General features: G+C 46.5%; 1 protein-coding gene across 1 annotated transcript; it reads left to right on the top strand.

Annotated features, from left to right (window-relative positions):
* The first annotated feature begins 5,157 nt into the window (after positions 1-5,157).
* On the top strand, positions 5,158-11,798 carry SERTAD4 (SERTA domain containing 4). The gene is made up of 4 exons (XM_058020642.1): positions 5,158-5,224; positions 5,539-5,713; positions 6,102-6,217; positions 9,160-11,798. Exons 2-4 carry the CDS (start codon positions 5,554-5,556, stop codon positions 9,919-9,921), a joined length of 1,038 nt encoding a protein of 345 aa, XP_057876625.1. The 5' UTR covers positions 5,158-5,224; positions 5,539-5,553; the 3' UTR covers positions 9,922-11,798.
* Positions 11,799-13,013: the final 1,215 nt, after the last annotated feature.

Here is a 13,013-nt window from a genome sequence, read left to right as displayed (position 1 = left end):
TTGCTTGCATTTTCATATATTTGCATAAATTCTGAGGGAAACTTTAACTGTTAGAACCAGCATTTAAGAGATCACTGCATATTGGCTACCAAGAGTTCTCATAGGTGACATATACCTACAGAGAAATGAAAGAGGAAACATCTTTTCTGTCAGAACAGAAACTTTCTCTTGTTCTGCCTCATAGAAACCAAAAGCAGGAGAAACTACAAGTGTTAGGAATCCAAAAGGACATTTTCTTTTAAATCTTGTTTTTTTTTTCAATTAAACCCAGGGGACACTGACATACCAGTCCAGGTTAACTGCATAAAGTCTTTCTGGGAACAATTCAACTGAAAAGTATGTAAAGAAAAAAAAAAATGGAATATGGGAATTAGAAAAATTAGAGAAATATTTGTTTCAAATGCTGTCCGGAGAAAGAGACACTTAAGCATCTGGAGCTGCATAATCTAAATTAGGGTAGAAGTTAAGTGAAGATACCTTTGAAAAACTCCCATGAAAGGGCTGTATCTTGACACTGAATCAATTTCTGATTTCAAGTTAATTCCTTTTCTACCAAACAGTAAGTCCAGCTCTAGAAAATGGAGAGACAAAAAAAAAAAAAAAAAAAAAAAAAAAAAAAAAAAAAAAAAAGGCAAGCAAAAGAAAAAACCCAGTGGATTCCTTGAAATTCCCTGAAATAAGGGCCAAGAAATACAGGGATAAACACTAGACTTGGCAGGTCTATAGTTTATCTATACCTCCAAAGGATGAAAAGCTGAATTGACCCTGTTGGCACACAGACCCTGTTGTTCTACCAGTCTAGCTATTTCAGCCAGCCTTAACCCTTTCATTTTGCCCCTGGATCCTGCTTCTGTTAGATGGTGCTTTACACATTCCTGGTAGAGGTCCAGCTGAAGAAACAGAAAATCATCATTGCCTTGGGCCCAGACCATCTCACTGCACCTGTCCTCATTCCCTTTCACCCTGCTGCCTCTTTGGTGACTCTCCCTCACCACAGACCAGGGACTGCTCTGCACTGGCATGATGCAGTTTCAGCAATATTCAGTTTCAGTCTCCTCAGCTATCTTATACCAGTAAGGGAAGGAAGAAATCTCCCAGCCATGGGCTGTCTCTTGGAAGTCCAGTTTTCAATTTAAATCCATCATGGCCAATTCCAGAGGCTTTTCCACTTCTTGCAGCCTTGCTGCCCAGCTTGTCTCCAAAGTCCTGAGTGCAGGGGTTGTCTTTGATCCTTTGCTTTAATTTCCTATGACTGGGCTGCCCCAGTGTGCTGCCCCAGTGTGCTGTGGTCAGGTGTCCCTTGCATTTCCACTGCTTCATTCATAACATTACTACAGCTACATACATATCTATCCAAACAATAAACATTTTATTCCAGGCCCTTATTATCTCCCATCTCTGTTTGTAACTTCCTCCTCCTTGAACCTGTGACATATCAGCCAGTTTGATCTATTTAAACACAAGCTCCCAACATCCTCTTCCCTGTCCGCTGCTGTGGTCAGAGCCAAGCCACCTCCTGCCTGTCCTCCTTATTTGCCTCTATCCAGTCTTTTATTTCCCCATGTGAGGTTGTCACAGTTCTGCCATAGCTGTCATCACTCCACCATTGTCTCTGCAGCATGGCTCTGCTCTCTTTGCCAGTGATGCTGGCGTCCTGATGCCTTTATCTGCTGCTCCCAGGGGAGCCTTTATGCCCTTTTCCATGACGCTCCTGTCCGCAGGATGCTGCCTCCCTCAGCTAAGTTAGTGACACCAAAGTTTGTTGTATCAACCATAAAGAGCAGGTGCTTTACAGTGAGATCAGCCTGGACTAGTTTACAGGTGATACAGTCGGGGTTTTTTAAGGGAGGTACTTCAGTCTGGGTATGTGTTTGTGCCTTTCCCCTTCCTTTTGCCAGCTGTCATTGCTTCCTTAGACAGGGGGTCTGCACAGCCTGTGTGCAGTGGGATTCCTTATTGCTTCTGCATTGGAAATTTTCTGAAACACCAGAAAGGTAACAGCTACCAAAATGATGGCAATTTTGTTTTCTAAGCACTGCAATCCAGATGTTAACAATGATACAGCACAGCTCAGAAATGCTATTCTCTCCTCAAGCCATGTTGTTATGCAATGGAAAGCTCCACACTCTGTGATAAAAACTGAACCTGCTGCACTACTCGGGTACAAACCCAGGGCTAAACAAGGGATAGCCATTTTAAGTCTATTCCCTTGCTTTTATTGGTCTCCGTGAGACTTGCAGCTTTATAGTCATGGGCATTTTATATTTAAGTTTGGGTTTTTAGAGGCATTCTGGAACTGTATAAAAAGCCCTTTTCTCTGACATCGCATCAGGCTTTTTGTGATGTGAATGGCATCATTACAGTTCTCTCATTAACATCATAATGGCTCTGGAGGAATAGGGAGTGAAAACCCCAGCAAATGGAGCAGCGTGGCAATGTATAGTCGTCTTACTGTGTGAAACTGAACACGGAAAAACTTTGACATTTTAACCTTCAGGCTGCTGCAGATGCCTCGGGGTGTCCTCACTCTGAATGCATTTGGCTGACAAAATGGAAAAATTCTGGTAGCCTAAGGATGGAGGGCTGGGTTCAATAAAAAACTGTGCCTGGCTTCCTTGCCACTGAAGCCCACACAAGGCTCCCAAATGGATTTTTCAAAATTGAATCCAGCCCTAAGTGTCAACCTTTTGCTGTAATTTCATATGGTAAATGTATTGTATGTTCAAATGTACATCTTTCATCCTTTATTTCCAGAGGCGCTAATGGAACTGTAACAATGTGTGTGCTGCTCTGCAAAGTCTCATTGAAACCAAAGGGATTTTGGATGAAATCCCTCCATTGCATAAGATAATGTAATAGAAATGGGTTGGGCTGGAGCATGATGAGATCTGGTTCTATTTCTGGCACTGACACTGATCTGCTGTGTGACTTCTGGCAAGATGCTCAGGAATGGATTTTGCCACCCTTGATGGGAAAAGCAGCAGGCTGGCTCCTGGGGAGCAGAGCCAGAGGTCCTGCTTGCAGAGCTGGGTCCAGCAGCTCTTCCCCAGCAAACACTGGCTCACAGCTCTGCTGTGTCCAGCTCTACCTGCAAGGAGGCACCACCATGGGCTGGGTGCTCGCAGCTCTCTTCTTCCCACTCACCTGCAGCAGCTGGAAATCCGTGCTTCTGAACGTGCAAGGGGAACAAACAGCACACCCAGAGCCACGAGGCCTTTCAAAAGGACTCATTCTCAGCTTCTGTGTGCTGAAGCAATTCCTCTGCCACAAAATAGGACATTCAGTAGCTGAGAGCCACCTCTAAATCTTTATAACACAAACTGGGACTTACAAGCTTTGTTTGGGGCTTTGGTTTTCTGGTGATTGGGGTTTTTTCTCTCAGGGAAGGGATATTATTTATGCCTTGTTTTTATACAGTGTGGAAACATGGAGAATGTGCGCGGACAGTGGCTGTTTATGGAAGTGAGCTGGCCTGCCTCTATTAATTTTGCATGTTGTAAATAGCAGAAACAGTTCATTTACTTTTGTGGCTGTCCAGAGAACTCAGTTTTTCAAGATAAATTAGCAGCACTGGGCAGAAGGCATCCCAACGTTTCCTTCCTTCCTTCCTGCATGTTTCTGCTTGAGCTTAGAAAGACCTGTTTGTGAGGAAATATGGTAAGAAAAAGATGCAGACTTGAAATCTCTGATTCTCATTTAAAAAAAGTAAATGCAAAAAGAGGTGCTGAATTCATTACGAGCAAAGGAAGCCTGACTTCCAGAAGCAGCAGTGAGTTTCTTCCAACCTTTATTCTCTCAGGACAAACACTGACTGTTGATGTCTTGCCAATATGAGAAGATTGATGTGCCCCTGTGAATGATTCCTCCATCTGGATTAATGAGAAGAGTCCATTGCTGCTTTCTAATGACGGTGTAATCTTTTCAGATACAAAATATATTACTTTTTAGCTAGTGTTTGGGTCACTTCTTGGCCCTGCTGTTACATCAGCAGACTGACTTATTTGTTTTGACCACTCCTTCCATGTGTTGGTACTCAGCTGGTAAGAAAAGGTGTGGGGAATAAATAATATATATTGTCCATGTCAGGGATAACTTTCAAGGGGCCAGTGCAGTGGTTTGCCATTCCCTGTGCTGTTTCTTGGTCCAAGAAAAGCAAGATGGCAAGAAAAATGTCTGAGGGCTATCTGCAGTGCATTAGCAGTAAATTGGCTCTGAGGAGGGGTTTAGGCACCTGTCAGTCCGGCTGCAGCGAGGCTGGTGGCCTTCACTGAGGCAAACTGCTTGGGGACCTCAGCCGCCTGTGCCTTCGGCTCCCGTTCTTGCCCCGGCGAGGAGACAAGGCAGATCCGTGCACGCAGGCAGCCAAGACACAAACAGCGCACGCTGGAAGCCGCTTCTTAATAAAGTAGCAGCCTTGTGCTAGGATTTAAGAAAACAACTGGCAGATGTGAACGATTTATTTTTCCTCCCTCTTCTGCTGCGGTTTATTTTTTCCTCTTGTTCGAGGGCGCTCAGCTGCTAACACAAACAATTGCTGAAATTCCACCTGCCCACCTGCAGCCCCTCCTTCCCGCCGCCCGCTCGGGCCGTCGCCTTCCTCCGGGAGGGCTGCGCCGAGGGGAAACTGCATCCCGCTTTCTTAGAGAGAGGAGGAGGAGGAAGGAGAGGGAGGGGCCGCGCCGTGTCTGGGCGCATTGTTCCGCGCTCCTCTGCCAAGAAGTAGGTGACTATGAACTCATCCTTCGCTCCTCGCAGAAAGTTTGCCGCCTTCCCCCCCTGCTCCCCTCCCCTCCCGCCCGCTGGCGCGGCAGGAGGCAGCTCGCAGCCCGGCGCTGGCCCCGGAGTCCCCGCTCCTGCTTAATATTCCGCCCGCTCCGCCGATGTTGTGCTTGGCTCCGGTGGGACCGCAACTCACGGCGTGAAACCGGAGCCAATTTTCTGTCTTAGTCTCGCAGTGTTTTGACTGGAGGCAGATCCAGTTCAGTCCGATCGGGGCTAGTGGAAACAACTACCTAAGTCTCCGCTGTCTGTATCGTTTGGGAGGGAAGAAAGAAGAAAGGAACGCGATCCCGGACTGCTGGGCGCGCTCTCTCTCTCTCTCACACACACACACGCACGGCAGACACACGCACCCAGACAGGCAGACTCGCACCCCGCCGGTGCCGAGCGCGCCGTGCCACCGCCGCCGGGAGGAAATGGGAAGGCAGTGAGCGGATCCGTGCCGGTGTGTGAGCGCCGCCGGGGCCGGGAAGGGGCGGCGGGAGCGGCGGGAGCGCGGCCGGGGGCGGCCCGGGGGGAGCGCGCCCCAACTCCCGGTGCCGGGGACCCCGCGCCCTTTGTGGGAGAGGGCTGCGCTCTTTCTCCTGCGTAAGGAGGGGGGAATAAGCCCCGAACGCGTGTCTGTGTGAGCTCGATGTGCGTGTGTTTTTAATGTACGTGTGCGCAGAGGTCTGGCTGCCGGGGCCGCGGGGGGCGGGACGCGGCGGGGCGGGGGGCAGGTGAGGGCGGCGGGCGCTCACGGCGCTGCTTCGCTTCCAGGTGCCGGCGCCCGCGATGACCCTGGTGCTGCCCATGCAGCGGCTGGGCCGCCCCATCGCCGCCGAGGGAGCCGCCGACCTCGCCGCCTACCGCGCCCTCTGGGAGCCGCCCTGCTGCGGCCGCCCCGGCCCCGCCGCCCCGCCGGCCCCGGCGGCCCCCGGTTCCCCCGCCGCAGGTAGGCACGGCACGGCACGGCTCGGCACGGCTCGGCAGGGCAGGGCAGCGCCGCGGGGAGCGGCGGCACCGGGGCTGCCCGCGCAGCCGGGCGGGCGGAGGGCGGGGGCTCCCGCGGGGCCGCAGGTGCGCGGGGCCGCAGCTCGGCACCGGCACCGGCACCGGGAGCGGCCAGGTTGTCCCTGCGGCGGCCCCCGCTGCCCGCGCCGCTCGCACCGGCCCCGGGTCGGGCGCTACTCAGGGAGAGGGCTCGTTTCTGATCGCCGCGAATAGATGCGAAAATATGCCGCGGCGTTCTCCTGTAGCGCGAAGGGAAATGAAAAGTATTTTGTTTGGAGAACCTCCGGCAAACCGCATGTCATTTGTCATATCTGATTTATTACCCGCAGGATCACATTACAGGGGAATTTCAAATCCTGTAACAACATCCAAGATCACATACTTTAAAAGGAAATATGTGGAAGAAGAGGATTTTCATCCGCCACTCAGCAGCTGTACACATAAAGTATGTTTTCTAATAGTCATTATTTTTACTCTGAGTTTCAGATGCTTAGTAACACTCATTGACCCATTTCCAGAAGGCTGAAATACTCTGCTGAAATTAGGAGAATGATCCAGCTGTTTGCTCAGAAACAAACAGTTGTCACTTCTTCACATTTATTGTTGTATTGTCATCAATTGCAAAAGAAGCAAAGGCGTTTCTGCATTAATAACAACTGCAAATGGAGATGTTGAGAATAACTTTTTTTTTCAGATTATTTTGTTCTTAGCTAGTTCATGCCATGCTTACAGAAACAGATCTGTAACAGCATTTAAATGACAGAAAGGAAGAACATAAGTAAAATATTTCCCACTCATATAAAACTTTCTTTCCGGAGGGGAAAATAGTAAGAGGTTCCATATACCCCTCACTGGTCACAGATCCTCTAAAAAACCAGAATGACTTGGAAAGCGAGTACAAGTTCCCTCAGTATTTAATCATGTTTATTAAAAAGCTAATAACTCTCAAAGAAGAGATTAGTAAATGAAGGAATTTTTTTTTTTTTTGTGAAAGTTGCCAGGGGAGAGATTAGAGCAAACGTTTCCCAGGCCAGTGAATACATAAATTGAAATCTGACTTTTTTTGCAAGATTTTATGCTCCTCTTCATTAAGGGCTCAGTTCTGCATGGAACTGAATGCCTGGGGTGAAGTGCTTAAGGATAGCTCATGCCTTGAGACACCATCCTTACCTTGGTGACTCCCAGCTGGCCCAGTCCAGTCCCACCCATGTTCTCTTGGCAATGCAGGAGGGATTTCTGTGGAGGAGAAGCAAGCATTAATGCTGAGCTCAGTTCCCAAAGACCTTAGAGTAGTTGAAGGAATTTTCAACTACAAATAGAGTTGTCTGAAAATAAGTACCTGGACCAGAAAGGTGAAAAATGATTAATTTCAGAAGATGTCTGGTCTGCTGCCAAAGCAGTGAATAAACAGCACCAAGGGTGTTGAAAAAAGTGCTCTGGTTCGTGAGTGTCTCACACATGTCACATTGCTCTCCCAATTTTCAGCCAGGTTTTGTTGTTTTTTTTACAAGCTTGTTGGATTTTTGTATCAGTGATTAATTTCCTTACAAAGAGGGGGAGGAGGAATAGTTATTTAGTCTTTTCTAACAGCAATAACAAGCAGTTGTAGAGGCATTGGTAAGCTAGACCCAGCCACTGTTTAGTGCTGTTGTTTGCAGAGGTGTAACGTGGCAGAAATTCTTGGTCACCAATTTCTTCTGTTGAGCCCAAATACATTTTCTTCTTTACAGCACTGAGCTCTGGCACAGGGAGGATGACCACCAGGTTTCCTTGAATTTCTTACATGTCTATACCTCTGCCACCCAGTAAAGAGTTATGTTCTGAGATTACTTGTCCCTTAGAGGGTATGGTGGTAGGGCCTGGGGCCTCTCTCCAGAGGGCTGCTGGCAAACATGTAGAAGAAAGCCTCTGACAACTTGTTCCTACAGGTGTCCCTCCAGTAAATATCTCCAGGAGCATCCCAGTTCAAGGCTTACTGGTTTGCTCCAGGCTTTTATGGCTTCACTGGCTGTTGCTGCAGCAGGTACAAAGGACGCAAATGAACCTATAGGCTTAATATAATTTAAAATGAGTCATTTATTATAGATAATTACTCTCTCTAACAAAGAGCTTCAGCTGTGAACTCATATGAAATTATGGCCAATTTTTGTTTTTATGAGTCGCTGTGCTGCTTCTAAGCCTCGCAGACATGACCAGGCTGTGGAAAGAGCTAGAGGGCTGAGGAGAGCTGAATGGATGTGAAAAGCAGCTGTGCTTTAAGCTCTTTCAGTCCTCATAGCTACGACTTCCACTCTGCAAAAATGCTGTAACCATGTGGGAAAGGGAAGAATGATCAAGCCACAGATGGGGGGATTTAGAGCAGTCTCTCTTTGTGCTGTGCTGCTCTCCTCCTACGCGAACCAAATTCTTACTAAAAATGAAAATCAGTCACTAGTGCTTACAGTAGCATGCATTGCCCCCTCTCTTATTTTGATTCCCAGGGTAGTGATTACAGTGCAGAATCCGGGGCCTCCCAGGGGCAGTAACCTGCTCATGCTGCCAGTGCTGAGAAAGGGAGTCCTGGAAGGACCGTGGAAGGGAGAACAAATCTGTGGGCGTAGAGCCAGGATTTCTGCAAATCCCTGTCCTCCCTTCGTTTCCTGACCTTATCCCTGCCTATCTGCATTCCCACCGGTCCTGCAGAGCACAGGGCGTAGCACTCAGGCCAACAGCTGCTCTCCAGATGCTGGGATGCTTTGAGATGGGTTTCTCCCTGCCTCCCTCCCTGCATGCACTTCTGTGCACAAGAGCAGTGTAAGAGCCTGGCAAATGGAGACCTCCTGGCTGGAGGGCCCCTTTCACTGGCAGCAGATGAAATGCTGCAGCCCTTGCTGTGTGAGGCGATGGCTGCTGGCTGCCTCTTGCAAACCTTGGCGCTGCAGGAAGGACCCTTGCTTGGCTTCAGAGCTGTGCAGAAGCCCCACAGGGGATGATGGAATTGGGTCCATTTGCAACAAACGGCCCCCCTAGCCATCACTGGAGCAAAACTGCACAACAATTTTATGTTCTAGTCCCAAATGTAATTAAAGAGCCAGATGTGTGCATCTGGATTTCACTCTCCCACCTTGGATTTCTGCCCTGCAATTGCCTCTGCGGTGTAATGCTCAGCTACTTACCTCCTAAGCTCAGTTGCTTACCCCTGAACATGGGGGAATGCTGTGGCCAAGAAAAAGCAGGTCCTCAGCTACAAGGATGTGCAAAATGAAAAAAAAGCCAGTTTTAGATGCCTCAGAAAAAGAACAGAAAAGTAGTGACACAGAGGGAATACTTTGCTTCATTTCCTTTCTCCTTGTCTGGAACAAAACTGGTAGCCTTCAGTTCCATATCATGTGTTTTTTGCATTTTCAGACAATCTCTGTGTTTGAGGAGCGGGCCCATATTCTCTACATGTCTTTGGAAAAGCTGAAATTCATTGATGATCCTGAAGTCTACCTGCGCAGATCCGTCCTCATCAACAATCTCATGAAGAGAATCCACGGAGAGATCATCATGCAGAACAACTGGTGCTTCTCCACCTGCTCCTTCAGTGGCACCTCCCCACAAGAGTGGTTTGTGCCTCAGGACTGCCCATACAGAAAACGCCTTCGGATGGCAAAGGAGGAGTACGAGAAGCTCCACATGTGCTGCTTCTATCAAGAATGTGGCAGTCACTATTTAAATCTACCCTACTCTGTTAATGCTAGTACTGAAAGTAATTCCTCTTCTTCTTCCTCCTCCTCCTGCTCCTCCTCCTCCTCCCCTCCCATCTCTTTGCCAAGCTGTTCCCAGCAGGTGGATTATGAAGTTGGCAGCGCACCTTCTTACAGAAATGATGACCAGATACCTGCTAATGAAATATTCATCACTAATGGCAGGTCTCACAGTAATCAGGAAAAGGCAAAATTTAATGACAAGAGTGGAGGTAATGAACCTGAGAGAGAAAGCATCGCCCTAAACTGTGAACCTGTAAGAGGCACCCATGCTCTTGAATGTAAAGGCAAATTTTATGACTATTTTGAGACTGGATGTAATGACAAGAGCAACGTAAGTGAATCTTGGAAAAAATCCTTAAGGAAAAAGGAATCTTTACCAAGTAATAAAATCTGCTGCAACAAAGGAAGTAAAATATGAGGCATCTTTCTTGCTCTATTGAAGCATGCACAGCATGTTCCTTCTCTATCAAATTTTTATTTTGAACGGATTTTTTATAGTTTTCTACGAATGGTACAATCATGCCACAAACGTGACGTGTAGAGCGGAGAGCAGATTGCGTAAAGTGTCTCTGCCACCCGCATCAGCAGCTATTTATGAACGTGGAGACTTCAGAAAGAACACGGTTGCATTGCTGCTGAGCGCTGTAGTATGTGCAGCTATGGTGGAGCTCTCGTTGCTGAAAATGCCAATCAGCCAGATGGGGAAAACATATCGTTTTACATATCCCCGCCCCCAAGAAGTCTGCCATTAATTAAGAAGAACCTCCATTATGTTTACCAAGGAATTAGAAGTCTGGTAAACAAATTGATGCTACCAGCAAGGATGATGTGCCCCTTGTAACTCAGTATTCATTCTGACAAAGGACTGTCTTCATGGATTGGGAATAAACCATCCTTACATTTTGTAGTGATACTCTTGAATTCCTGTATTCAGCATCTCGTTCAACTGACAAAATAGGACATAGCATAAAGAAATAACCTGTTTATGGAATCTCAATCAGAATCAGACATGCAGCTCCAGTACTTGCATGTTTTCACCTCGGCTGTAATAACTAATGAGGTTTGTTGTTACACAGAGCAGGTTTTTTTTTGGTGCCTTACTTTTTGTCTTAATTTTTGCCAGTGTGAAAATTAAGTATGAATCTGATACAGCAGGGATTTAACCTAAACAGAGATTAAAAAAGAAACCCACAGGGTGGATCAATATTATTAGAAACCTTTAACCTTTGAAGTACTGAGTTCAACTTCCTATTCAAACATCTCTGTTCTTCCTTTTTGATGCTCAATTGCTTTTTGATTTGCCATCCTTAGGAAGGGATTTAAGAAACAATAGAGAGATGTCTCTTGTAAACAAGCATTCGATGCTTGAGTGTTTCTATGGCAACTGTCTGTTGCTGGGGCTCTTTTTTTTTCTTCTTCGTATAATGAAGTTCATGACCCAGTGGCATGTTTTATACTTTATTCTGTTTCACATAATTTCTCTATTTTAGATTGCAAAAGCATGCGGGAGTTTTCTATGACTTTTGCCGTTGATTTAAAAAAAGACAAGAAGGCAAAAAGCACAATGTTAATTAATAATGTGGCGATAAACGCAGTTTTATCTGAATGAATGTAAGGGGTTTAATTTTAAAAAAGAACATTTTGGAGATTTCAGTGGCTGAGGACAACATTTAGCCATCCCTAGGTAGATTTATTGCAAAGGTGTGCTGTGTAAAATGCCCAGAAGACATTAGTTGGGGTTGGACCAAGAGTGAGTCTTACATCCCCCAAATTAATTAGTTCCCACAGTCCCCATAACAACTGGCAGGATGTGCTCAGCAAAACAGCCACATCCAGGCCACAGCTGACTCATAAATAGCTGCCTGTTCCCACAGCATCTTGCACTGAAGTGACATCTCCGCTTGCTTCTTGCCCAAAGGGTGAAAATCACCTCTGTGCTGGGGGAGCAGCGAGCTCAGTGCAGGGCAGGAGTGTCCCCAAGGGGACACAGCACCAGGCCTGGCACTAGAGTCACACAGGTCTCTGACTGACACCTCCTGCTTTGGGTTTCATGGGTTCAGCTGCAGGAGTCCTGGGCCATGGTTATTTTGGGTGGCAAAATACATTTGCAAACTGTATGGTCTTTTTCAGAAAGCCCAGTGGTCACAGGGAATAGCTACCCCCCAGCCAAGGTGACCAAAAGCACAGCAGGATATAAATCAGTGGTAACCTTTATGAAGTCAGGTGAGTTTAAACTGATGAGTTTGTAAGGGTTATCATTGGGAAAAATGACAAATAAAGAAAGTACAAGTCCCACCTGATTTCTCCAAGACAGAAGCTTTTTTATTAATAATAATAATATTAAATATAGATCTCATTCATACAGTGTATGAGTAGGATCATCATTTAGACATTTGTCCACAAGGACCAATTTTTTAAAAAACCCGATTTTTCTTGTGTTATATCCAGATAGTCTAGTAATGTCTGCTCTTTTCCAATATTTGATAAACGCTTGATGTTTTAAGCTTAAATATTAGATGCTTGTATACTAATGTGTTGTTGTAGTAAAGTGAAATTTCCTTGATATATATTTATTAAAATGACCAAAATTCATTTTAATTTTACATCTCCAATGGCTACTGGGTCCTTTCCCCCACGTTCCCCTCCCTCACCAAAGAAAACACCGTTTAATCAAACTGCTCCCTGCTCTAGAGGTTGCACAGCTGTTGACTGTGCACTGGGTCTGTGAGGGAGCTCAGCCTTGCCAGGGCTTCAGGAGCATTTAGGGCAGTCTGAAGGTGCACTGAGAAGCAGCAGATTCTCTGTAGACCTGCACGTACAGCCAAGGAAAACACCTGGCCAAATGCTGCCCAAACCACAAATCAGCTAACACTTTTGGGGGGGCTGAAAGCTTTTTGACCCTAAAGGGCTCCTTGGTCTTCCAGAACAAGCCTGCACACATAACCTATTGCAGAGGCTTCTCAGCTGAATTTGCACAAGCTGAAGGGATGGATCAGCAGATCTTTTTCTCCTCTGGCCTCTATAATGGCTTCTTTAGTTCCAGAGACTAAAGATGAATGGATTAATCTGGAAATTAACCTGTAACAGCTCCAGAACAGTCTCACTGTCATCGGGGTCTGTAAGGGAGGAAATGCCATCTAATGAAAGTTGCCCTACAGGTAAGTGGGGCTTTATGCCTTTCTCTGGACCTTGCCTCACAAAATAATAGCAAATACTGAAAGTAGATGTATTGGAGTCAGGAGTCCACTGAGTTATCCTGCTGGCCTCACAAGAGACAGAGGTATTCCACATTAGAAAAGGGAGGTGAAAACACCCTTGTCCCATTCCCAGAAAAGCAATAGACCTTGACAGGATCTCCATCCCGGGCTAGACTGAATGGACTTAAATTCAATTTGATTTATGGCATGTGAAGACTGTAAGCCTGATAAGCCTTCTCCCCACTGCACACTCCAGTGCTAAGGACATTTTGCTAGTATCAAAAAATTTCAAGAAATAATTCTTTTACAAGAT

This window comes from Melospiza georgiana, chromosome 3 (assembly GCF_028018845.1).
Source record: "Melospiza georgiana isolate bMelGeo1 chromosome 3, bMelGeo1.pri, whole genome shotgun sequence".
Taxonomy (NCBI): domain Eukaryota; kingdom Metazoa; phylum Chordata; class Aves; order Passeriformes; family Passerellidae; genus Melospiza; species Melospiza georgiana.
This window is presented reverse-complemented; position numbering and strand designations above follow the sequence as displayed.

Excerpts from the sequence above, each read along its gene's own strand:
- SERTAD4 (XM_058020642.1), top strand. The coding sequence starts at position 5,554 with ATGACCCTGGTGCTGCCCATGCAGCGGCTGGGCCGCCCCATCGCCGCC. Across the intron at positions 5,714-6,101 it reads CCCCGGTTCCCCCGCCGCAG|GATCACATTACAGGGGAATT; the intron begins GTAGGCACGGCA and ends TATTACCCGCAG. Across the intron at positions 6,218-9,159 it reads TCAGCAGCTGTACACATAAA|ACAATCTCTGTGTTTGAGGA; the intron begins GTATGTTTTCTA and ends TTGCATTTTCAG.